Source organism: Lissotriton helveticus, chromosome 5_1 (assembly GCF_964261635.1).
Source record: "Lissotriton helveticus chromosome 5_1, aLisHel1.1, whole genome shotgun sequence".
Classification (NCBI taxonomy): domain Eukaryota; kingdom Metazoa; phylum Chordata; class Amphibia; order Caudata; family Salamandridae; genus Lissotriton; species Lissotriton helveticus.
In genome coordinates, this window is record NC_136065.1 from 125,095,359 (window position 1) to 125,122,761 (window position 27,403).

The 27,403-nt window shown below is 45.8% G+C and overlaps 1 protein-coding gene across 12 annotated transcripts in view; it reads right to left on the bottom strand.

Moving 5' to 3' along the window:
- The window catches only part of DAB2IP (DAB2 interacting protein), a 1,475,985-nt gene that overhangs the window by 231,017 nt on the left and 1,217,565 nt on the right, over positions 1-27,403 (bottom strand). For all 12 annotated transcript variants that reach the window (XM_078641853.1, XM_078641861.1, XM_078641852.1 and 9 more), the window contains one exon: positions 19,061-19,205. In XM_078641853.1, coding sequence (XP_078497979.1) covers positions 19,061-19,205 — 145 coding nt within the window. The remainder of the gene's footprint in view (positions 1-19,060; positions 19,206-27,403) is intronic.

The following is a 27,403-nucleotide window of genomic DNA, read 5'->3' on the forward strand; positions in this document are numbered from 1 at the left end:
TTTGGGTGGAGGAAAAGCACACTATGTTGAGACTGAAGTACTGGCTACAACACATCTGGCAGACACCTGAAATGTTGAAATGAAATTAATGAAATGAAATTGTGTTTTGTAAAGCGCGTTACTACCCGGAGGCCTCGTAGCGCTATGGAACGGTAGGTTTTTATTAGAGAGTGCTGTCTAGCTAATGGAAAAGAAGTGTTTTCAGGCTTTTCCTGAACTTTAGCAGGTCGGGTTCAATGCGCAGTGTGGGTGGCAGGGAGTTCCAGGTTAAAGCCGCATTCAATGAAAAGGCTCGTCCGCCCCATCTGGCCCGTTTGATTTTCTTAGTTGTGGCCAGAAAAGCTGTGCTGGAGCGGAGCGATCTCGGCGGATGGTAGGGGGTGGCGAGGGAACAGATCATTGCAGGGCCTTGAATTTTACTCTGGCTTGGATGGGCAGCCAGTGTAATTTTCTCAAGGCGGTGGCTCCTGAATGTCTTCGGGGAGTCCAAGAAGAAGGCGGGCTGCCACATTTTGAGTTATTTGGAGTCTTTTTATTGTGCTGGAGGGTGCGCCCAGGTAGAGAGCATTCCCATAATCAAGACGAGACAGAATAATGGCCTGGACCATTATTCTTCGGGCTTGAAACGGAAGGAGGGGCAAGACCTTCCTTAGCATCCTCAATAGACCAAAGCATGTGGCCGACAATATTGTGGCCTGTTGATTAAAGCTTAGTGTATCGTCTAACCATATACCTAGGCTTTTAATCGGGTCTTTTGGTTCTGGTGGGGTGCCCATGCAGGTCGGCCAATCGATGGTAGGCCTTGGTACTGTTGTGTTCCCCAAGAACATTAACTCTGTTTTGTCCCCATTTAGCTTCATGTGGGACAGGGCCATCCATTTCGCTATGGCTGCTAGGCAGCCACTCAAGTTAAGGGGAGTGCTGTCTGGGTGATTCAGGGACACTACTAATTGTGTGTCGTCGGCATAGGTTATGATTTCAAACCCAAATGGGTGAACAATTCCTGCTAAGGGTTCCATGTACACATTAAATAATGTGGGACTCAGGGAGGAGCCCTGGGGCACTCCCCGGTTAAGGGGCCAGATTTTAGAGTGAGTGGCCCCCTCCACTACTTGAAATGTGCGATTTTCCAGGAAGGATTTTAGCCACGTGATGGCATTTCCTGTTACTCCCAGGTTTATTAGGCGGGAGAGTAGGATGTTGTTGTTCACGGTGTCAAAGGCGGCACTCAGGTCAAGCAACATGATTGCTGTGGTGCCGCCCTGATCCATGTGCTTCCGGGCTAGTTCTGTTACTGTTAGCAGGGCTGCCTCTGTTCCCAGTTTTGGGCGAAATCCAGCTTGAGAATCGTGGAGTAGATGGTTAGTTTCTAAGTATCGCATCAAGGTGGAGTTGACGTGCTTCTGAAGCAGCTTACTTGTCCAAGGGAGAAGCGAAATCGGGCGATAGTTTGCCATTTTTCCTGGGTCTAGGTTGGGCTTTTTCAGGAGGGCTCTGACTTGTGCACATTTCCATGCTTTTGGTACGTACCCTGTGGTTATAGACCTGTTTAAGATGTTTAAGATGGTTGAACTAATGGTGTCTGCAACCTTCAACAGGTGACGTGGGGGGGCAGGATCGGTAGGGGATCCGGATGTTACTTTTTGCATTAGTGCTTTGAGCGAGTCTTCCTCTAGCAGTGGGAATTCTGCTAGCTGATAAACTGAGGTAATGGGGGTGGTATCAATTTGCGAAGAGTGCAGTTCAGTGGAATTGAAAGATAGGGAGATGGTATGGATCTTTTGATAGAAGTACTCTGCCTGACTTTCACAGCGGTCCTGGGCTTCTGTTGGGTCTTGCATGATGGGAGGGGTACTAATCAGGGATTTGGTGATCCGAAATATTTCCCTCGGGCTGTTAGAAGCGGACCTAATTCGTTCCTCATAAAAAGCTGACTGAGCCGAGTTAATTCCGGCTTTATATCCCTTGATGGCTTCACGATGCCTGTACTTGTCCTGTTCACTAAGTGTGCATCTCCAAGTCCTCTCTAGCCTCCTGCAGTTCAGTTTTAGCTCTTTTAATTTAGGGTTGAACCAAGGTGACTCTTTGCATTTGGTTCTTTCCTTAAGGGATTTCAAGGGGGCTATGGCGTCTAGTGAGGACTGTATCCATTCAGTGTAATGTTTATAAAGTATGTCTGGATTGTCTCCTGATTGGGGTGGAATGGTGGAAAGGGAGTTAGCCCACTGGTTGATTGATATCTTTGCCCAGTTCCTACCTTTTAGTGTGGCACGGGGGGGAACTGACAGGGGAGTTGGAATGTCCCAGATTAGTGGTACCAAGGAGTGGTCGGACCAAGGAAGTGGGACGGGCCTCTCTACCTCAAGCCTATGATCATTGCTTAAGACTGCGTCCAGCAGGTGGCCTTTGTTATGTGTGGATTCAAATCCCTTTTGGGTTAATTGGAGGGCTACAAGGTTGTTTAAGGACTTGGCTAGGGGGTTTGAGTGGTCGTCCAAGTGTATATTTATGTCTCCTAACACTGTAAACTGAGGTGAGGAGATGGCTAGCTCGGCACCATAGGAGGGGAGGGATTCTATGAAGTCTCCTATTTGTCCCGGAGGACGGTAGAGGAGTAGTCCTGAAAAAGTTGAGGTTGCAGATAAATCTAAGGCAAAACTCATACTTTCACAGTCTGGAATTTCGACTGGGCAGGCTCTACATTGGTAGCAGTTTTTAAATAGTATCCCTAATCCTCATTCTCTTCCCCCTTTTCTGTCTACTCTCTGTAATCCATAGCCACGTTGTAGTATGGAGCTAATGTCTGGGTCAATCTCGTCTTTTAGCCAGGTTTCCGTAAGGAATATGGCGTCCGGAGCGAGGTTGTCGAGGAGAAGTGCCATTTCCAGGGAGTGTTTTGTCAAGGACCGACAGTTTAGAAGAAACATTTTGGGCGGGGGGTTGGGGTTCTCCATTAGTTTGCCAGGGGGCCTGGGGTTGAAGCCGCAGTGTGGGCACTTCCTTATGGTGTTGTTTAGGCACATGGAGTTGCGACACACAGACTTTGATTAGGGCTCTAATTTCCTGAGGGCCTCGGAGTCGTACCTTAAGTGAAATATGGGTTGCCTCGGGTTTGGAGCAGGGGGGCTGGCCCCTGGTCACGGCAGGGCGCGGACGGGCGCAGACGGGCTTGTCTTTGGCGCGCCGCCAGCGCGCCCGCTGCGCGCCCGCTGCGCGAGCGCTTGGCTTGCCGTTTTTGAAGGGTGGTGTGCTCCAGGACTAGAGCGCTACACTCACGGAAGTGGTGGTGGAGCCGGCAGAAGTGCGACTTTCCTCCCTCTAGCCCTCCGCAACAAACGGCAGAAGCCGCGACGGAACGGGGCTCGGGAGAGTCCGCACAAGTGCAATTATGCGCAGCTAGCAGTGAGTACCGTACACAATGAAATAGAGTGTTTTTTAAAAATCGTGATTCATTTTTAAAACATAGCTAACACAGCTAGGGTTATTTAAAAATCTTGATTCATTTTTAAACAGTATTGACCACAAACGACAATGATGGTAGCTGGCAGTTATATTAGTGCTTCGTTTACCATATAGCGGTCCGGCAGAGTCTCCGACAGAGACCTACCGCATCCACCGCGTGTGCTCCCGCCTTGCCGCTTTTGAAGGGTGGTGTGCTCCAGGACTAGAGCGCTACCCTCCCGGAAGTGGTGATGGAGCCGGCGGAAGTGCGACTTTCCTCCCTCTAGCCCTCCGCAACAAATGGCAGAAGCCGTGACGGAACGGGGCTAGGGAGAGTCAGCACAAGTACAATTATGCGCAGCTAGCAGTGAGTACCGTACACAATGAAATAGAGTGTTTTTTAAAAACCGTGATTCATTTTTAAAACATAGCTAACACAGCTAGTGTTATTTAAAAATCTTGATTCATTTTTAAACAGTATTAACCACAAACGACAATGATGGTAGCTGGCAGTTATATTAGTGCTTCGTTTACCATATAGCGGTCCGGCAGAGTCTCCGACAGAGACCTACCGCATCCACCGCGCGTGCTCCCGCCTTGCCGCTTTTGAAGGGTGGTGTGCTCCAGGACTAGAGCGCTACCCTCCCGGAAGTGGTGGTGGAGCCGGCGGAAGTGTGACTTTCCTCCCTCTAGCCCTCCGCAACAAACGGCAGAAGCCACGATGGAACGGGGCTCGGGAGAGTCAGCACAAGTGCAATTATGCGCAGCTAGCAGTGAGTACCGTACACAATGAAATAGAGTGTTTTTTTTAAATCGTGATTCATTTTTAAAACATAGCTAACACAGCTAGGGTTATTTAAAAACCTTGATTCATTTTTAAAAAGTATTAACCCCAAACGACAATGATGGTAGCTGGCAGTTATATTAGTGCTTCGTTTACCATATAGCGGTCCGGCAGAGTCTCCGACAGAGACCTACCGCATCCACCAATGTTAGGCCAGATCTAAACGGGTGTGTCTGCCCAGGTCAAGCATGTAGTGGTGCCAGGTGACACAGGCTGGGTATTTAAGGTATGGACATTTGAGAGAAGCCAGTCAGTGCTTAAGTGACCTTCGAATACTTTTTAAAGAGGCCTGATTAAATGCCATTGTTAAGAACTATGGGCCAGATGTGCTAAGGCTTTTTCCAATCGTGCCATTTGCGACCGCAAAAAAAGGACTTTTGATATGTAGCAAAACACAAATTGCGACTGCATACCTAATTGGTATTTGGAAGGGGCGTGTTTAGGCTCAGATTGGGATATTTTAATATTTTGCAAAAGAAATCCGGTTACAAAGCTTTAATTTTTTATCGACTACACAAAAGAAACCCATACGCAAACGGAAAGGGGTCACCAGAGGACCCCTTCTGCTTTGTCAATGTTTACAAAAACATTTTTAAGAGTAGGCAGTGGGCCCATGTATCACTGCCTACTCTTAAAAAATGTTTATTAATTTTTTTTTAAAACGCTTCCCGTTTTCCTTCAAGGAAATCGGGCTGCATTTGAAAACAACATGATTGCTTTATTTAAAAGCAATCACAGACAGGAGGCCAGCACGCTTGTGATGGCTGGCAATCGTAGTGGGTCACAATTTGCAAGCTACCTCATTAATATTCATGAGGTAGCGACCAACTATGATTCATTATTTTGCGAACTGACCTATTAGTATTTTAGTCGGTTTGCAAAATACCGTACTGGTCAAAAAAATACTGGTCCCAAATTGACACCGGTATGGGAGACCAGTGCTGAGTACATCTGGCCCTATATTAAGAGAAGGATATTCAAATTGTAATAAATGTATTAGTTTTCTCCAGAATGGAGCAGAATCAGCCGTAGTCTTGCGGCAGTGCACCCTAGCTATTGCTTTAGGGTGTACCTCACAAATAGGTGCCTTTTCAGAAAAGTACTTGTTTCTACCCATGCTTCTTGAAGACAGTGGGCATTAGGGGTATCCAAGGGTAGCAGTATGATCTTGTGCAGGTCCTCTGGTCCCCCTAGTACTTCCACTTCTACCCCTGGTCTCTGGTGTCAGAGCAAAAGGAAGTAGGCAGTGGCCTAAGCATTAGGACAGTCGAGCACTTAGTACTTTGCATTCTGAACACATTAATAGCTTTATGGAATATTTATATGTAAGTGTGACCAATTATGAACTGGGGTAGAGAGTAACTGTTTGTCATTTTAGACTTACATTTTTCATCAACTGGAATGGAAATGCTTCTGTATTCACAATATGTTCTGTAAACCTATTTGTTTTTCTTTGTTCAAAATGTTTTATTAATTTAAGAGCGGGAGTATAAATAATTAAGGTACTACAACATGTAATACATTAAAAAAAATCTTGAACAATAAATAATTAATAAAAATTATAAATATGAGCAATAATATATATAATGGATAACCCCTAATAAAAACAGATAGATAAGAACCTAATCATGTCATTTCATTTGTATTACATTTGAGTAAGAATAATTGATCACAGAAAGGATAAATAAAAAGACCCACATAAAAAAGAACAACGAAGAGAGAAAGAAGAAGAGAAAAAGGAAAGAAAAGAATAAGAAGATAGAGAGCGAGAAAGAAGAAGAAAAAAAGAGAAAGGCACTCCAGCCTAACTGTTTTGACGAATCGTCGCCCAGGACACATCTGTTAATGGTTCTTCTAGAGGAGGGGTTAGAGCAGACGGTCTTGCCATTGTGTATGCTGGTCATAAAATGATGATTCGAGAGTCTGATACTCCATAGACTGGAGAATCAGTTTGAAATGACAGATCTGGTAATCAAAGCTGGGAGTAGAAACTGGAGTGGGGCTGGGGAACCAAAACTAGTCCTAGCAAAAATGCTCAAACCAGACCCTCTTCCTTCTCCTCCTTGTGAAATATCTCCTTCCATCAATCCATTCTCTCTCTCCCCACCACCCCCCTTGCTCTCTCTCTCTCTCTCTCTTTCTCGTGCTCTCTCGAGAAGCCTGTTATAGTTGACCTCTGGGAGTCCGGGAAAGCTACAGAAGCATGAGGAGTTGAAAGCCCGCCCTGGGCTTTCAAAATGGGCCTTTAAGGGCTCCAACCCACTGGGGAAATGCCTGGTGGAAAGAAGGCCTGTCCAGCCCTGGCAGAAACCCTGAAGGGTGCCATGGGAGCCTGGGCATCCGAGGGGAAATATCCAGCCATAAGACAGCGCTTATGAAAAAGGAACTCTGTAGATGCATTCAAACCCCGGGCTGGCCGGAGCACAGCGTGCAATGCAGATTTGTGTGAGTCGCTCCAAGCGAGCGCAGAAAATCAAAAAAAGTAATTTCAGAGGATCATCGATCCCTCAGTTCTTTCACCACATACTGAATTTCTGAGCGACTTCTGCAGGCATCTCCTAACATCTGGAAAAATAAAAGATAGGCCGAACCCAGGGAACACACTGATCCAGCAAGGAGTTTATCCTAACTTTTGCATTGTTTTATTGCACAACCTGCCTCCGTGTCCTCAGGGCTTTCAATGAACATCCACATGCATTCTGGGAGTTGCAGTCTAATTCTCGGTTAAAATTGGCTATATTATGCTATGCTCTACATTCTTATAAAGTGCACGTTCACCTATGGTTTCATGGTGCCAGATAGGCGAGAGCGGAAAGGGCTAATGGTGGTAAGGTATTAGAATGAAGAGTAAGGGCCATATGTATCAATTAGGTTTTGCGATTCTCAAATAGCGTATTTTTGAGAATCGCTATTGGAGAAACGCAAAACGTTATGTATTTATGATTTGCAATACATTTTGCGAATCCTATATATTCCTTAATTGCGAATCGCAAATTACAATTCGCAATTAAGGAATACCTCCGCATTCATTCCTATAGGCCTAGAGGCCCATAGGAATGAATAGGAAGACATTCTCAATTTGCGATTCTCAATTAGAGAATCGCAAATTGAGAATGCAATTTCAAGTGTGCCAGGGTGTCAAAAGGACACCCTGTTGCACCCCTGAAATGAGCATGGGTGCACATGTGGCGCACATACTTGCCCTAAGGGCATGTGTGGGCGCCACATGCCACTTTGAAAATTGCAAAAATGTGCATTTCTGAAAGAAACCGCAAATTACCACCAACCTGTAGTTGGTGGTAATTTGAGATTCCTTATGCAATATTCGCACAACTTGGGTGCCTCATACATTCCATTTAAAGAATTGCAAATTGTGATTCCTTAAATGCATTTGCAAAATAAAGAATCACAAATTTTGCGATTCCTTATTTTGCGAGGCAGTTTTTCTTTTATACATACGATTAAGCCTAACTGCGATCGCAAACGCAGAAATTCTGCGTTTGCAATCGCAGTTTTGAATGATACATATAGCCCTAAGCTTGCTAAAAAAAAAGCCAGGTTTCGTGAGAATGCCTTAAAGAGAGTAGAAACATTTATACTAGATTCCCTAAAGAAGGACGTTCCAAAGCTTGGAAACAGTGCATTCTGAGATGCTGCAACCACCAGTTCGGGTTTTGATAAATATAGGTACTACCAGTAGATTTGCTGGAGAGGAACGAAGAGCATGACATTGGATTGTGTATCCTAAAACAATGTCTAATAACAGTAGGGGCTTTTCCCTGGAGGGTTTTGGAGATCATTCCTGGGGTCTTGAATTGATTACATGATTAAAGAGGGAGTCAATGCAGATGATACAGGCAGGAGCAGGTGTGGGAGAATCCTGGGGCGCTCGAAACAGAATGCAACTTATTGAGGAGGACCATGGAAAATCTTACATACATGGAGATGGTGTAATAGAATAACCGCATCAACTGCAAGACTTTTGCTGTCTGCAGTTAGAAACGGTAAATGCTTCCTCAGAACCCTGAGGTGGCAGAAGCATGAGGAGACTGCAGAAGACATCTGGTTCAACATTGGGAGTTCTTGGTATATTTTAACTCCTATGTTTTTCAATAAGTAGGGGGCACAGGGAGAGGACCTATTTCTATTGGCCAATACATGTCAAGCCATAGGTCAGCCTTGCTGTTGACTATAGGGATTCCCATTGTCTCTGCATTTAATTTTAGCAAGTAAGTGTCCATCCAATTCCAATCAATATTCTATGGCCTTCTTGCGCCGCAGTGCATTTTCCTTCATTGCCCTGGGTGCACCTTTGAAAAATTGCGCCCAAGACAATGAAGGAAAATGTGCCGTATTCATGTGAAAAATGGAGGGGCTCCTTTAAAGCCGCTCCGCTCCAAGCCACTTTGCAGTTGGAAGGGGGAATTAGAGATCCCCTTCCTGGCGGGCGCAGTCAGTGAGGCAAAGGGATTCCTTTATTTGCATGGGGCACCCTCCCATGCAAATGAGGGAAAGCCCTCTGAAGATAGCGCCAGCGCTTTATGTGCGCCAGCGCTATAGTTAGGACAGATGGGAACGCACAAGCATTTGCAGCTCCATCTGTAATGCCAACGTGCCCCAGGGGCGCGCAAAGCAGGCGCAAACGCCAATTGCGCCCTGGGGCACTTGTGTAATACCGCCTCAGGAAGGCTAAGTGGGCAAAAGGGTTGCTACCAGGCAGTTCCTGTTTTAAATTGGGTTTTCACCAGTGGATTCACATATATATATCTTGATGTTGGGATAATGAGGATTCTTGTAGGACACCACATCTCACAATCAAAGTGGTGACACTATTTGGTGGGAGCCTGACTGACCAGTGAGGAAAGATCTGCTCCACCTAGAGCTTTCACACATTGCCGCTCCAAGGCATTCAAGGAGCATGGTCTGATCTACCGAACTGAAAGTCTCAGACAGGTCCAATAAGATCAAAGCTTTAACATGTGCTTGGTTCCGGTCAGTTTTCAAGTCACCTACAACAGACAAAAGATCAGTTTAAGTGTCATGCACCGGTGGTAGCCAACTTGAAAGGTTTCAAGAAAATTGAAATATGTTCCTTAAGAATGTTGGCTCCTGACAGCCATAAAGATATGGGTCAAACATTTTTCAGAATTAACCTCATCCATGCTCATGACGCAGTCAGCTCATCATGAGCCACGGTGGCAGTGTGCTCATGACGAGCTGACCGCAATGCTTGCACGCGGGGCTAATTCCCCCGCTCTACTGAGCGGTCTGAGGAAACGGGTGTGGCCGTGACGAGCTAATCTCATCATGAGCACAGCGCCACCGTGCTGCATGACGAGCTGAGCTCGTCTCGAGGAACGGGGCGCTGTGCGCGACACCCACCCCCGAGCACAGCGCGGGAATTAGCCCCGCAGGGAAGCGGTTAACAGATCTGCGCAGTGTTTCTTAAGCAGAGGGGTCACTGAGGGCTCCTTAAAAGCCAAAGGAAGTCTCCCTTGTTCTAAGGATGAATTTAGAAGACTTAGAAGAGGACTTTTAATTGTGTTGTGAATTTGTTTCAAAATCTGAGGGGGCAGGGATCTAGAGCAGAACTTGATTTTAACTTGGGTGCTGCTAAGGAGTGACTGTCTAGAGACAGCATCTCAAACGAAGTTACCCTCATTATGGTGGGCACGAGGTCAACAGTGGCCAGCCACCAGAAGTGACATGTCTCAATTTTATTAGTGAAATAAAAAATGTGCTGATTGCAAAGTGCCTGTGGGGAGGGAATCCCAGATGTTATACTAGAGGTATTGGACAGTTCCCTATCTAAAATATTTCTTCTTGTACTAAATGTCAATTTCAGTTAAAAAAAAGTAGATTTTCAATGTCTTTTAATGTGGTTACTGGATGTGTAGAGTTCATTATTTTGTATTTGATCAAAACTGCCACCCAACCTCCAACGTTGTTCTTAATCCGTTTTTAGGAACTCTACATTATTTCTAGGTAAAAACTCCACCCTTTTAATGCTGCATGGGAAAGAGCGTGATGAATTGTCCCTGAGGTATGCAGATGACATGGGATGGGGTAGTAATAATTCTTCTTTGATGCAAGCCGTGGCTTGGGGGATGGACAGATTCTGCCTTGGAGCTTCAGCTTCGAGCATTTGCAAACTTTCCCTCATGTATTTAAATTGAGCCACAGCGTGGTCCCTACATAAATTGGGTGCTCTCTACAGGCGCATCAAAGGGAAGCCTGCCTTTGCCTATTCGAGACTTGCCAGGAGCAGAGTCCAGCCACCAAGGCTGATTGGTCTCAGAAAAGTACATCTCTGCAAACTTCATCTCTGTGTGGTAATGTGTTGAATAAAAACACCATCAAGTGACAAAGAGTCAAAATGGGAGCAGGCTTCCTAATGCAGATATTTGTCCTGACATCAATTAACAGTGGTACAAAAGGGGGTGGTGATGGACGGAGCATCTGAACCAATCAAACACTCACACCCAGTCAAAAGATCTGGGGTTGATCCATCACCGTTCTTTAGGCCACTCTGCCACCCCAGTTCAGACATGGCTATATGCAAATCAGTCTGACCCTGTGCCTCATGGGAACAGTCCAGCCCGAACTGCCAAGCCATGTCTTCCCTGGACCGGAAACAAGCTTCCGAGGACCGGTTTCTGGCATCCCAGCCGTCTTCAGCCCGGCTTGCTTGAATCCAGTGGCAAAGTGAGCACGGTGATGGATTAAACCCAGATCTTTTGACTGGGTGTTAGTGTTTGAATGATTCAGATGCTCCGTCCATCACCACCCCCTTTTGTAATGCTTTTGGCCGCCATAAGTGTGGCAGGGTATGCTCAGACGTGAGTCCCCTGCTCACTTTGCCACTGGATTCAAGCAAGCTGGGCTGAAGACGGCTGGAATGCCAGAAACCGGTCCTCGGAAGCTTGTTTCCGGTCCAGGGAAGACATGGCTTGGCAGTTCGGGCTGGACTGTTCTCATGAGGCAAAGGGTCAGACTGATTTGCATATAGCCATGTCTGAACTGTGGTGGCAGAGTGGGCTAAAGAACGTGATGGATTAAACCCAGATCTTTTGACTGGGTGTGAGTGTTTGATTGAATCAGATGCTCCGTCCATCAACACCCCCTTTTGTACCGCTTTTGGCCGCCATAAGTGTGGCAGGGTATGCTCAGACGTGAGTCCCTTGCTCACTTTGCCACTGAATTCAAGCAAGCCGGGCTGAAGACGGCTGGAATGCCAGAAACCGGTCCTCGGAAGCTTGTTTCCGGTCCAGGGAAGACATGGCTTGGCAGTTCGGGCTGGACTGTTCCCATGAGGCACAGGGTCAGACTGATATGCATATAGCCATGTCTGAACTGGGGTGGCAGAGTGGGCTAAAGAACGGTGATGGATTAAACCCAGATCTTTTGACTGGGTGTGAGTGTTTGATTGATTCAGATGCTCCGTCCAGCACCACCCCCTTTTGTACCGCTTTTGGCTGACATAAGTGTGGCAGGGTATGCTCAGACGTGAGTCCCTTGCTCACTTTGCCACTGGATTCAAGCAAGCCGGGCTGAAGACGACTGGAATGCCAGAAATCGGTCCTCTGAAGCTTGTTTCCGGTCCAGGGAAGACATGGCTTGGCAGTTCGGGCTGGACTGTTCGCATGACGCACAGGGTCAGACTGATTTGCATATAGCCATGTCTGAACTGGGGTGGCAGAGTGGGCTAAAGAACGGTGATGGATTAAACCCAGATCTTTTGACTTGGTGTGAGTGTTTGATTGATTCAGATGCTCCGTCCATCACCACCCCCTTTTGTACCGCTTTTGGCCGCCATAAGTGTGGCAGGGTATGCTCAGACGTGAGTCCCTTGCTCACTTTGCCACTGGATTCAAGCAAGTCGGGCTGAAGACGGCTTGAATGCCAGAAATCGGTCCTCGGAAGCTTGTTTCCCGTCCAGGGAAGACATGGCTTGGCAGTTCGGGCTTGACTGTTCCCATGAGGCACAGGGTCAGACTGATTTGCATATAGCCATGTCTGAACTGGGGTGGCAGAGTGGGCTAAAGAACGGTGATGGAATAAACCCAGATCTTTTGACTGGGTGTGAGTGTTTGATTGATTCAGATGTTCCTTCCATCACCACCCCCTTTTGTACCGACATCAATTAACAAGCGCTGGCATAGCCAATAGGTCACACCTTTGGGACATTATAAGTGTTTAGTTATCCAGCACAATATCCTTGGTGCAACAACATGAAGTGTTTCATGGCTAAACACTTAAAAGTTCCCAAAGGCGACACCTATTAGCTATGCCAATGCTTGTTAGCTTTAGAAGCTACACCCGATGTTTCAGGGGGTTGGAAATGCCTAAGTGTACACCTTTGACTACCTTTACAATCTGAAATGATGAATAGCCAAAAGTAGTAAAGTTTCTTAAAAGCGTAAGAGCAAACTTCTATGTGTAAATTACTCCCAAGGGTAAGTTTCCTTTGTGACAAGCTCCTCCGTGTGCTACTGGAATTATTATGGTATGTTAATGACATTCCAGTTGCTGTAGAGATGTAGAAGATCACAGTAGGAGGACAACTCCATCCATTTGGTCCTGTGTGCATGATTACTGTACTGTACTCACCACTGGAAACTCACTTACTGTGGAACTACTTTATGTCAGTTCTAACACCAGTGGAAATCGCATGAGTGGGGCCATCAACTGAAGGCCACATCTCAAACCCCATTCCAGTCAGTGTCCTTCCGGTCCTGGGAACACAAAGTCCTGCAATGTGCCTCACACACTAAAAGAGATCTTCCTGCATGTGGAGGGGCAATTATTATGTTATCCATGAAGAAAGACCTCAGGTTTGGAAGTCTATCTTTAGAGGTAATTTAAGTGACAACTGGTTAGCCATGTTGGCATTCTACTGTGGACTTGCAGTCATAGGTTTTCATTCTACATAATGCCATGGATTATTTAAGAGAAAATGGTGGATAAAGTTAAACTAGGCAGCTTGTCTGTGGCTGGTGTGGAGAGGCACAGCCTCCCCCATACTAGTTCTATGGCTGCCAGTCCATCTAACTCCGCTAGAGGTCTTTAATATCTAAAGTAAGCAAAAACACTCCTACTAACAATTGCATCCCAGTTTTGTCTGGTTTCTCTTTTTGTCACAAAAGACGTCTACGTTTGTCAGGCATTCTGCAGGACAGCGATGGCTTTCTGCAGATGACTGGAAAAGAATATATAATCGATGCACAGACAGTGCAGCAAAGCGTGCCCCTAGCAGCCACTCCCTGTCAATGCACCTTAAACAATAGGAGTGTCACACTGCAGGAAAGCAGCTCATCTACTACTTTTAACAATCCCTTCTCCACAGCTAATAGTCCGTGTGCCATCCTCTAGCTTTCCAAACAGAGCTCACAATATTATATCTTTGTGGCTCTCATGGCAACATACCCTGCAGATGTGTGCAAGCTTTCATTACTCATTGCTGGGAGCTTCGCTGTGACCAACATACTGAGGATTTGTTCCTACGCTCTCTAGGAGCAGCACTTGCAAGAGGTGTTCTCCTCTTTAAAACTTCCCTGGACAGCAGTGGCTTCACGAAGCTAAAGTGGGGGTTGTCACGAGTCACGATGTCCTGGTAAAACGACCCACTGAAAGGTTTATTAGTTTTGTTTTAGATTCTGCAGCCACAAGCCATAAATGCGCTTTATGGTAATACTAGATCGAGATCAAGAAAGGGGTCAAGGGCTGCTAAGTGGGTCAAGTTGATTTAAGGAGCAAGAAAACAAAATGTTGAAAACATTGGAAATAGGGAGGCAACAAACAGAGCAACCACCGCGAGCGCCTCGCGCTAAAAGTGGGAGGGGTGGAGGGAGTGCGAGAGCACACAAAGCGCTTCCCTTGCGGGAGCGAGCCAGGGGCACCATGTGTTTGTAAGTTAATTAATAATATATGGTGTCAAGCTCGCTCCCGCAAGGGAATCGTCAAACGTGCACATGTTGCCATCGAAGGCAATGGAACAAGTGCATTTTTTTGGCTGAAAAGCCAAAGCGATTGCTAAAGGTCTTTTGCCTATGCAACGCATGCGCGCTGCGTAGGCGAGACCTAAAAAGCAGTTCACTGTCCCCAAAACGATCAAATTCAACCAAAAAAGTGCAAACCAACAGAATTAAAACACATTGATGTCATCATATCTGTAAATCAATCGTCTCTATCTCTGAAACGTGATTAAAAAATAAGAAATGTAACTGAAAACAAACAGAAAAAATAAGTCAAAAACAGTAAGGATAAAAAAACACCACTCTTACTCATCACAGAAGGAAGTATAAAGAAAACTGGAATTAAACAGAATGACCCTGAAAAGGCACTGATACCCATAGAAAATTCATGCTAATACACGCACTCACCCTATTTCGGATTGGATCAGCATATCATTTTGAAAGGCCACAAGTGCACTCACCTTCAGAGAAGATAAGCATGATAGGACAACAGACAGGCTCACACACTCACCCTCCTTCTGTTACTTTAATGCAAAAAGATAAACTTGCACACGTAAAGTCCTTCACATCGAATCAGCACACAGCGGGAAAAGAACCACCAGCGCACTGACTTCTATTCCGTATATCTCCATGTCTGGGGGAGATCAGTCTTTTAAATAATGCCATGCAGATAGTGACAGTAGGTCTGGTGTCCCTATGGCACAAAGAAACACCTTGCAGCATGTTGGGAAGACCAGACGTTGGTGCCCTGACCATGTACCCCCTAATTCGAGGTACATTCCAACATTATTGACAGACACTGATGGATTTGCACCAGAGTATTTCTCCACCAAAAAGTAAATACAAACACGTAACGTAATATTTGTAAAGATCAAGATCTTGGCGATGAACAAAAGATGTTTATTTTTATTGAACAGCACTTATTTTATCACCCTCAGAACGTTGTGGACCCATCAAGGTTTGAACCTATGATCATGGGTTAAACACATCTTCCTAAAGAGGTTGTATTTATGCACTGAGACACCAATACCGGACTACACAGTTGGCAGATTCCTCCCTCGCATTGGCAAAGGAGAGAAATAAACTCTACATGAGGCAATTAATCTATATGTACAGTTTTTACACTTTTTCAGATACCCGCAGTGAGCTCTTGAGATGTCATTTAAATGGTTTCTCTCACTGACGACCATTCGAACTGTTAATCTTATGTACCTCCCTCTCCTTTTATTGTTTTATCTGAGTTTTCTATGACTCCTGGCTTTAAAACTTTGTTTTATGAGCTTGGAGCCAGATGTGCTAAAGCATTTAGTGATCACAAACAGTGCTATTCGCAAAAACACTTGGGCCTAGATGTATCAAGCCTTTTGCGATTCGTTAAGGCCGAAATTCGCAGAATTTCGGCCTTAACAAATCGCAAACGGACATTTTGCATCTTTTGGGATGTATGAGAAATTAGCAAAATAAGGAATCGCAAAAAATTGCGATTCCTTATTTTGCTTAAGCATTTAAGGAATCGCAATTTTGCGATTCCTTAAATGCCATGTATGAAACTTTTTTACATTGCGAATTCAGGTTAAGGAATCGCAAATTAACACCAATTTGAGGTTCGTGTTAATTTGCGAAAACCTTTCAAAAAGCCAAATATGTCAATTTTGAAGGTGGCATGTGACACACATACATGCCCATAGGGCATGTATGTGTGCCATATGCACACACATGTCAGTTTCAGGGTGCAGCAGGGTGTCCATGAGACACCCCTGCACCCTTGAAATAATTCTCAAATTGCGATTAGCAAATTGCGAATTCGCAATTTGAGAATTACTTCACAATCATTCCTATGGGCCTCCTGGCCCATAGGAATGCATGGGAAATTATTCTTTATTTGCGAATTTGCAAAATGCGAATTCGCAAGTAAAGATTAATAAGGAATCGCTAAAAAAAAGCGAATTTTTACATACATTCCATTTTGCGAATTCTAAATAGCGATTCGCTAAAAATCGCTATTTAAGATTCGCAAAATGGAATCTTGATACATCTAGGCCCTGGTTTCCAACAGTGCAATAATGTTGAAGCATGTACTAAAACCTCTTTGAAAAAGGCTTTCCGAGTAGCAAATTGCACATCTTTGTTTGCAAAAGGATCTAAGTGTGTCAAGGCTTTGGTTTAGACCTCATCGTCCCTGTTCATGAACTACATTACAGACAAATGTCATATCTGTGTCACTGTAACAATTCCTGAGTGTGAGCCTTCACCCTTGTGTATACAATCAAAGGCCGACACGCGTAAACGGAAATGGATCTCAGGGAATCAATCCCATTGGTCAGACTGTTATGGGAGTTGGACTGTAACACATATACACCTTGTCAGCCCCTTTCCCTAAAGCCTGGCAGGTGAATAGTTTATGACTTAAATGTGTTTATTGATTTTCAGTCCAGGAGATGAACAGAACAATCATTTGTGTACCTTATTTTAGGGTGCCCCAATGTTACCTGATCAGAAGATTCAAAGCATCCTTCACTGATGCTGTATAAACATGTGTATGTACATCAACCTTACCTTAAAACCCCCTTCAAACCCCCCCTGCACTTTACACCTGCTTGATTCCCAGTCGCCCTGCTTTCTTCTTGATTCATGTCAATGGTAACAGGTCGTAAGTGAAGGGTTTGGGATTATCCTCTATGTGGCTAAATCAGTGCTGAATTGGAGTCAACGAGTGTGGATCGGCTTTCATGCATTCTCTATAAGCACAATAGCCGTATGTATCTGAGGCATGTGAGTTTTCTGTATTCATTAGATAGTAAGTCAAGACATGATCCCTATGTCTTTTAAAATTGTGTTTCCCGCATCTCTAGGGAAGTGGTAAGTGTCCCCATCCCGAGCAGGCCCCAAAGCCTCAGAAGCCAGTCACTTTAATGCAGTGGGCGAATGGTGCCCCAACTGGCTAACAGAGCGGCCAGGCTGCATATCGTGCCATGTCTATGACTTTGCCCCCTGTAGAGTGTTGTAAATTAGTTCTTCATGTGACATGGCTGACAGTGGTCGTTAGCCCTTCCTTTGTGTTCTTACCTCCTTAGCCTCACAGAATGCTTATGTGTGTTCTAACTTGTAACGGAGTGTTCCACTCTTGTCAGTTGATGGTCTGGTCAGCTGGCGAGGTGTGCAGATCAGAAGGGTTAAGTCAACTGGTTGGAAGACCCAATAGGTTATAGGTAGGGAGTCATGGGACATCCGTCTTGAAAATATCATCCATGTTTTTGAGTACGTCTGTCCAGGGTCGATGTAGCTTGGGGCAGCTTCATAGGAGATACGTGTGAGTATCGATCTCGCCCCAGTACCCCCAACAGTTTGTGGTCTTGGATGGGTTCCACTTATATACCTGTACAGGTGTATAATGCTAGTAGTGTGCTAGTTTCATGAACACTTCCGTGCCTCACTCACTAGAGGCAGAGATCCATACATCAGTCCATTCCTAATTGGTTAAGACACGCCCCAGTTCAATTTCCCATTTCTTTTATGCAGGTGATCTACGAGCAATTGAATACTTTACACCGAGACATGGAGACAAAGATGAACGACAGTGAGACATGGACGCAAGGCATTAATGTGAGGGACATGTAGGAATGAGGGGGAGGTCAGAAGTATGATGAAGAGACAGGAAGGGTGTGAAAGACATTGGTTGAGAGCTACAGATAAAGATTGAGTTGTATTCCCTGTTCTATCCAAGGTACAATTCTACCTTGTTTATAGGATTTTGCTGAAATTTGCATGTAAATTGCACCATTTTGACGAATAGCAGACCAGCATTGGCAAAACCCAATAGCTCCTGCCGTTATAATGTGAGGGCCGAGCTGTCAGCTGTGATCATGTTTGCCTGTCACGCATTGTTTGAAAAATAAATAAATAAAAGAAAATATTTCAAAATTCTGGTGGAAAAGTAAACATATATATTATGATAACTCAAAAACGGTTACACTTAGCAAAATGAACCGAATATTAAACAGAATAAGCAACAGTTAGAATGTAATAGGAAACGCTTCCCAAGGCCTAATTTACTACTTTCACAGCATTCAGCCATTTGCTCCTCTGCATTAGCCCAGAAAGCAGTTGTATTTGCTTCCAAGACACCAGCTGAGTGAGTGCCCAAGGTGTCCCTTGCCTGGAGCCATGAAAGTCTATGTGTGTTAAAGCTTGTGCGTTCAAGTACTATGTGGAATGCAGGAGAGAAACCAAAAACGGTCCTTAAAGTCTGCTATTCAGCAATACCTCAGCAAAAATGTCCATGTTGCTGTGTGTTCAGAGACAAGGCTTGAGGGACAGGCAGCTGTGCGGTGTGGGTTTATTTGAGTGGTGAATGAGCCCAAGATGGATAGAGCTAACAAACATATGCACTCATGGAGTGCTGAATGAAATAGAAAAAAGTTGTTCCTTAAATGTATGCAGGGTCTGGATATAAGTCACAAGGATTGTAAAGAGACTATACACCAGAGGGAAAAACACAAGAATAGGAAGGCAAGTCATTGAATAAGAAGCAAGCAAATAAGAGTGACAGTAAAACCAACCAACAGTATTGTGTGGGCGGACTCTCAGCCTACTAAGCTTACACTGTCTAGTAGGCTCAACCTATAAACAACCGTATTGAGAACATTATTGGGTGATCAGGCCTTAATATACGTTTGAGATCACATGCATCTGGGCTGGCACATCAAAAACCAAGCAATAATGGATAATTGTCTAGACAATCCCCAAAACTCCTCGTCGACCCCATAGCAGGGTCTGCTATGCACCGGCTTCCGGTACCTACCTAGGGCGTCCTGCAGGTACTTCTGCCCCACCAGCTTCAGGTACTCCTCGATGGCTTTGGTGGCCAACGTGTTCTCTCGAAAAATGAGATGCTCATTTTCACCGCACCGGTCCACCTCCGACATCATCAGGTCAGTCAAGAAGTCCTGAGAAGAAAAGAGAAAGGTTTAATTCCACATGTTAGAGCAAGATACAGGAATAAAACAGGCACGTCCAACAAATACGAGTATGTAGCTCTATATGGCGGAAGCTGTAGCTAAACTAGAACCAATTAAAAATACCTTACCTTTAGGGTTACCCTAATTGAGTTACTCTAACAAAAATATAAAAAAGCAACAGAAGGAGCCAGGATTGATTGGTCAGAGATCATCAGGATTTGCTCTAAATGTTTTTAATTGGTTGGTTCACTTGCTACGTTCTGTCTAGGACATCATATAAAGGAAACATGCAATGTAACAATGTATTCCTCTACGACACCACAGTGGTGTCGTAGAGGAATACTCGAGTCAGACTCGAATAGAGCAGCATGGATCCCCAGGGCTGTGCTTGACTTATCCATATCAGATCCTTTGAGCGATTCACTCACTCTGGATTATTTCTATCTAATACTGCAGCCATAACTCTTCGAATTTAACCTTAATTACGCCGCAAACACAGTGCGGACCTTCGTTCGCGGGGCTGTATCCTGACTTTGCATCACCACAGGTTGCTTCCCTGCCCCTGTCCTGAGGAAGACCCGCCAGCTGAGGATGTAATTTACCCTCCATGCACTAGGGTTCTTTATGTTGACAATTTCCCCCACCCCCCACCCCCCTCTAGCCCCCCAGTGGGCCTCTACCCGACATCACCCCAACCCTGCCCATCTCACAGATGATACCTCTCTGTGCACCATTAGGAAATCAAACAACAAGAAAATCTGAAACAACTTGTGAAGGACAGACCCATTTATGAACTGGTGGCACTGCAAAACTGCAGCCATGTTTGCTTAGGATTAACATGTGTTAAACGAACTAATTGTTGAATGTTTCCATATCTGATTCCCCTTCAATTTCTGTCTTACTCACAAGCACAATTTCCCCTTCTCACTCCCCTTGGAGCAACCTTCCTCTCTTTCCTGCGAAACATTCAAATATGGTGATTTGTTACTTAAACCTTTGAGAAATAAATACAATCACCTTTGTAGCAATTTTGGGCCCTGTTCTATTATTTGAGGGTGTTCTCATTTACAATGTTTGTAAATTGGTGTGCACTAATGGCCCTTTGCTATACCATATAATATGTTTATGAAATAATTAAGGTCTTCCTAACTAGATTGTAATTCAGTCTAGGATCATTGTTTGGAGCGCAAGTTGCCGACGCTCAGGCCAATCCTGAAGCTGCTCTCATGCAAGAGCAGCTTCAGGATTGGCCATTGGGCAGTCTGGGAGCCTGTGCTCAGGGCAAGAAGCAGGAAGAGCAGGATGCGGTGGGAGACGGCGGTGTTAAGATAAGTTTATTTTATTTGTATTCAATTCCAATTCCAAAAAGCTTTATTCGATTTTTTGTATAAAATCATAAAAGCATACAATTTTAAAATACATTCATAATTAAAAATAAGGTACATACATATGAAACACAGATATCTCCAAGATAAAAGAATAATCAAACATTTGCTCATCCTATGAATATAACTTCCTACCAATAGCATACTTTACAATGTTCATGATATCAGTTCTTCCTTTTCATCAAAAGGGAATGTGCAAGGGGTAACAATGAGTTAAAAAATACTAAACGGTATTTCAGATCTATTTGGGGCGGAAATACTACAAACAAGCGGTAAACAAGATCCTCTACCCAGGCTGGTACAATCCCCAGTCGTTGGCCTAGCGGCGCGAGTATACAATGTGCTGGGATAGAAGTCATGTAGTTCCCAGATGGATATGGGACCATCAAGTTCGAAGAAGTGGGGCAATGTTTCTGCTTCTGAATCTTATTAGTATCAGGTCACCAATAATGTTTTTCGGAAGGGGGCCCAGCCAACCTACTCTCCTTACGCTCACAATCCCACCGTCACAGTCACGGGACAGGGGTCTATTTTTTGATAACCAAAACTGGACCTTATTTAACAGGTCATCCTGTCTCTCTATTTTACCCTTTTTTAGTTGCGGAACTCCCGAGAGGATGCATACAAACGGAGCTGCCTCTGGGGGTAGATGCATTCTGAGAACCCTGTTTCGCTCTACCCTGGGGACCGAATTTTTCGGTGTAGTGGAATTAAGAGAGGCTTTAGAAATGTTTAGGGGACGATTAGTGGGAACTGATACTCGAATTTGGGCAACTTTATTTTGGGTAGCTTTATTTTGAATGGCAGGTATGGGCTTATTTAAGGTAACAGTTGTCAAAGGATGGGGGGATATAGAAGCATGGCTAGAGGTTAACAGATTAGAGTTTATTTTTTCTTCAATCCCTGCCAATCTATCCCCCAGGATGTTTATTTTATCGATTAGGGGGTCTATGGTGGATTTGATCAGTTGTTCGATCATTGACAAAAGGGCACTCTGGGAGGAGGGAGCAAGGTCGTCTAATTTATCTGCCACCTCTCCAATTTGGGGAAGAATGATGGGGGTTGGACTCGAGGTTGGGGATTCAAATTGTATTAATTGTACTTTCGATTGGATCTCGTTGTATTTATCCCCGTCCCTTACTTTTGTTAGGTGTGGCCCGGGCGAATACTCGACATTGCATATTTGTTTTGGAAAATATGGGGAAAGGTTCCAGCATTCTCTCATTTGTAGTTAATAAATTAATATTATTTGGAGGGGCTGGTGATCCCGCAGGGACATAGCTGGTCTTACACAAACAGTTTAATTCCTCCAACAGTGAGAGACTACACATTGTATTGTTTGGTTGAGGAGGAGAGTGATTACAAGATAGACTGGCTACAGGCTGGTGGCAGTTGTTTTTATCCGCCTCTATAGGTAAGGGTAGCATTATGTTATTTATGTACTTATCTTGCGACCTCAGACAGGTAGTCGGCCGAGGCGCTAGTTTTGTGGCAACCCTTTCTGGTTCATGATATAGCTTGGATGTGGACAAGGTAATATAGAGTTTGTTGGGGTAATACTATTGACCGGAACAGTATGTAAAATGGGCTTTACCTCCTCCGGGAAAACCAAGTGGCGGAGCCCGTCCCGTCCTCCTCGTGCCTCTGAGGGCCACAGAGGGCCCGCCCTTTGCCCGGGCTTAGCCCACGCGCGAGCCCGCTACGCGAGGGCTGTCCTTCTTTTTCTATCCCCTCCGGGGGCGGAAGTAGCAGCAGAGGAGTCTGGGGGATGTAGTTTCCCCACCCCACGGCAGCCACTATCCTGTAGTTCTGCGGCGGCAGGGGAGAGGCATCAAGGATTCCCAAATGTCCTGTGGGCAGCAGTGAGCAGGTAGGGGTGATTCTCCCCCCCAAAACGAGTCTTCTACCCCCCACAACGGAGTGTTCAAAGGAGCGCCCACTCCACCAGGGCTGTCCTTTTTCTATCTCCTCCGGGGGCGGAAGTAGCAGCAGAGGAGTCTGGGGGATGTAGTTTCCCCACCCCACGGCAGCCACTATCCTGTAGTTCTGCGGCGGCGGGGGAGAGGCATCAAGGATTCCCAAATGTCCTGTGGGCAGCAGTGAGCAGGTAGGGGTGATTCTCCCCCAAAACGAGTCTTCTACCCCCCACAACGAGTGTTCAAAGGAGCGCCCACTCCACCAGGGCTGTCCTTCTTTTTCTATCCCCTCCGGGGGCGGAAGTAGCAGCAGAGGAGTCTGGGGGATGTAGTTTCCCCACCCCATGGCAGCCACTATCCTGTAGTTCTGCGGCGGCGGGGGAGAGGCATCAAGGATTCCCAAATGTCCTGTGGGCAGCAGTGAGCAGGTAGGGGTGATTCTCCCCCCAAAACGAGTCTTCTACCCCCCACAATGAGTGTTCAAAGGAGCGCCCACTCCACCAGGGCTGTCCTTTTTCTATCCCCTCCGGGGGCGGAAGTAGCAGCAGAGGAGTCTGGGGGATGTAGTTTCCCCACCCCACGGCAGCCACTATCCTGTAGTTCTGCGGCGGCGGGGGAGAGGCATCAAGGATTCCCAAATGTCCTGTGGGCAGCAGTGAGCAGGTAGGGGTGATTCTCCCCCCAAAACGAGTCTTCTACCCCCCACAACGAGTGTTCAAAGGAGCGCCCTTTGTCCCTGAACCCTCCCCACCCCCTCCTCCCTCCTACGGCACGCCCCCCCCCACACTTTGGCAGACAGCCACTACGGGGCCCCCGATGGGTCGGATAGCCTTTCAATGTAATTGCCTCCTGGAGTGTCTTGTCATTTATCCACAGTTGATTTCCCTCTGCCCTCAAGTGTAATAAGCATATACATTAAATAGAACTCTCTACTGAACTGTGATCCAGTCACTGGCACATCTTTTACTGATATCACAGTTTGAAGGAAAGCAGAGGTTTCGGTAAACTCAGTTCATATGGAAAACTCAAATGGAAACATTTTCAAATGAATCAACCAGTACTATCAATGTATCTATATATGTATGTAGGCATGTATGTGATTTATACAGAGCGAAACTAATTACATAGCAACAGAAGCTGTACAGAAGAGAAGTGAGCAATGTGTGCGGGAGGGTGCTGTGGGCGAAACATAAAATGATGGGGTACCCCTGCAAAGAGGAGTCCCTGAGTCTCCCATATCTTACAGATGTTTGTGGGGCTTCGGGTGAAATGGGGCCCTTCAGGGTGGCTGGGGCCTCTGAAGGGTTGGGGTACCCCTACACTGCAAAGCTTATGTTACGCAGTTAGGGGTGCTGAATCCACTACTCAAAAAACCCTCAGTTGACCCCAGTGAACTCAAAAACTACCAGACAATGTCACTGCTCACATTCCCGGCCAAGGTGCTGCAAAAGACTCACGACCCACATGGAGCAAAACCAGATACTTGACGCCTCCCAATCCACTTTCCACAGCAACCACAGCACAGAGACTGCCCTAATCGCACCCACCGACAACATCCGTTTCATCCTCAACTGAGGAGCAACAGCAGCTGTAATATTCCTTGACGTCTCGGCCGCCTTCAACATCATATCACACCACACGCTGATCAAAAGACTCCACCAAATTGGCATCTAAGGGAAGGCACTCAGATTGTTTGCCTTCTTCCTCACAAGAGGAATTCAGAGGGTCCGCCTACCACCCTTCACCTTTGATCCCAAGGATATTGTCTGTGGTGTCCCACAGGCCTTATCCCTCAGCCCCACACTCATCAATGCTTATATGACCCCACTGACCAACATCATCTAATCATACAGCATCAACATAAAATATTACGCAGATGAGACCCAACTCATCCTCTAACTCACCGACGACCCCACCACCACCAGGAACAAATTCCATAGATGCATGACTAACATCACAAATAAATGAAAAATAACTGCTTGAAGTTGAACACGGACAAGACAGAAATACAAATTTTTGTGAGCATAAGCAACCCATGGAGCGTTGCATGGCGGTCACGAGACCTGGGACCCACCACCGACCACAACAGAAACCTCTGAATCATCATGGATAACAAGCTCACCATGGAATCACAAATAAACACCATCTCCTCCCCAGGCATCCTCACACTGCGCATGCTACATAAGATCATCATACATAAGATGCTACCTCTGCACACCAGATGCACCGTGACACAAGCCCTCATCACCAGCCGACTGCACTACAGAATGCTCTCTACGTAGGAATCCCTGTGCACCTCCTGCATAGGCTTCAAACCATACAGAATGTTGCAGCCAGACACATCTTCAACCTCCCCATATGAACCCTCATCACACCCTACCTCAGGCAACTCCACTGGCTCCTCGTGCAGAAGAGATGCCAATTCAAGATGCCAAGCCATGCACACAAGGCCCTACACAACCAAGGACCCGCCTATATTAACCACCGCCTCAACTTCCACCAACCATCAAGAAGAGTATGCTCTGCCTCCCTCTCAGTTGCCCACACAGCTCACATTCATCAAAGCAGAATTGGAAGACGCTCCTTCTCCCACATCGTAGCAAAAAAATGGAACAGCCTCCCCACGTAGCAAGGGTCCATCATCTCACTGCCGGATTTCCGAAGGGCACTCAAGATCTGGCTGTTGGGATGAACTTCCTGGGAGCTACCAGTGCCTGGATACCCTACTGGGTGATAAGCAGCGCTTTATAAATCCAGATTGATTGATCGATTGATTGAATATTCTTGGGGAGAGAGGGTTACGTTGTTGAGAGGGTGAGTCTTTCCAAAGGGTAAACTCACTAGAGAGCTATGGCTGAATCTCTGGTGGTTTAGGTTTATAGAGTTTTCACTCTTCCAACATCTTCCAGAGGGCATCTGGTGCTGCTAACATGTCTCTTAGGAGACAACAGGAGACACCCAAAGGATCATCTGACAATTCCTTCAACCAGGGAGTGGCCCAAACACTGAGAGCGATTCCAAAGAAACAGCATTTCAGTACCGAGTCCTCGGCGTTGGAGACAGATGGCCACCTAGGAAACATAGTTATACAAACAGACCGAGAATGTGCCCAAGCTACCATCCGGGGACTGTCTGGGAGCAGTGCGTAGGAGTATGTCGTTGTACAAGCAGACATAGTAGGTACTTTGAAGAGTCCACCCAGGAGTGGCAGGAAGCAACCTATAGGATGGTGTTTTACACTAGCAGCCATGATATATGTTCTGAGGATACGGACCAAAAACGGAAGAAAGCAGTCCATCGATATGGGCATTATACATCTGATCCGAAGGAAGACAGACATACAATCAGATTTAGTAGCATTATGAAGGGTCCACCCAGGAGTGGCAGAGGAGCAACCATTATATATAAACAGGCATAGTATGTGGTTGGCGAGTCCACCTCGTTGTGGATGAGGAGCAACCCTTATAAAAAAAGACATGGTATATGGCCGATGCGTCCCACTAGGAGTGGCTGAAAGACATCCATTATACACAACTAGCCTTAGAAGGTGACTGAGGAATCCATCCAGGAGCTGCACAATGAAGCCATTAGAAATGGGTGTTGTACAGCCAGCCACAGTGTGTGCCTAAGGGGCCACCTAGAAGCAGCAAAGGTGGAATAAGGATCAAACATCCTGCTGTGGTATATTAGCCGCTGTCTCCAACCAGGCACGGCGGGAAGCAACCATCGGTGATGAGGAGCGGACCCTCAAGCACTACATAAACCATCACTATGTATGCATGAGAAGTCCACCTTGGAGCATCCAAGAGGGACCCCACAGGAATGGGCATTATTTAACCTGCCATGACATATGCTCTAAGGGAGTCCACCCAAAAGTGTCATAGAATTTCAGAGAGTGTCCATAATAATCTGCATTATAGAGCCAAACATAACACATGATTTTTAGTGTCTACCTAGACAGAAAGGGAGGGTGCACCTTCCAAATTCACAGAGTGCAATATCTGCACAACCTTCTCAGGCGTACATGTGGAAACCCCTAAAGCAAGCTTCTTTAATGAGCAGCTTGTCAGGTGCTAGTACATCCCCAGCTACTTGTAAACACCTCTCCGTGTGCAACCAAGTCTGCTAAAAGAGAAGCTTTTGATTGGTTGAATTACTATATTTACACCAAAATGTAAAATGTTGTGCTTGATACTAAAATTAACTGATGCTTGAGGGAAAAATGGTTTAGTTTTCAAAATATATATTAAAACTGATATGTCAGTGATACACCTTGCAGCGGTGTGGATACTTATTACTAATATTATTTCCTCGTTGCCCGAGTCATGATTCTGACACTCCTGAGGCACAGCCGGGAGACTTAGCTTGCTAGCCAGTAATTTGTTTTAAAACTTTTGTGTATTTTGTATTTTTAACTGTATCCTACCTTATTTCTGGGCATCTCCCCTCGCATCCCTGATCACAAAACCCCGCGCTGCCGATTTGAGCGCTGCAGTGGGTAATTGACAAAATCGGCGCCATCTTGCGCCAAGCCCGAGGCCACGCCCACTATTGAGAGGCCACGCCCATTCTGCCAGATTCCTTCAAGAGTCGCGCTGAATACGAGTCGCGCTCTATGATTCTGACACTCCTGAGGCACAGCCGGGAGACTTAGCTTGCTAGCCAGTAATTTGTTTTAAAACTTTTGTGTATTTTGTATTTTTAACTGTATCCTACCTTATTTCTGGGCATCTCCCCTCGCATCCCTGATCACAAAACCCCGCGCTGCCGATTTGAGCGCTGCAGTGGGTAATTGACAAAATCGGCGCCATCTCGCGCCAAGCCCGAGGCCACGCCCACTATTGAGAGGCCTCGCCCATTCTGCCCGATTCCTACAAGAGTCGCG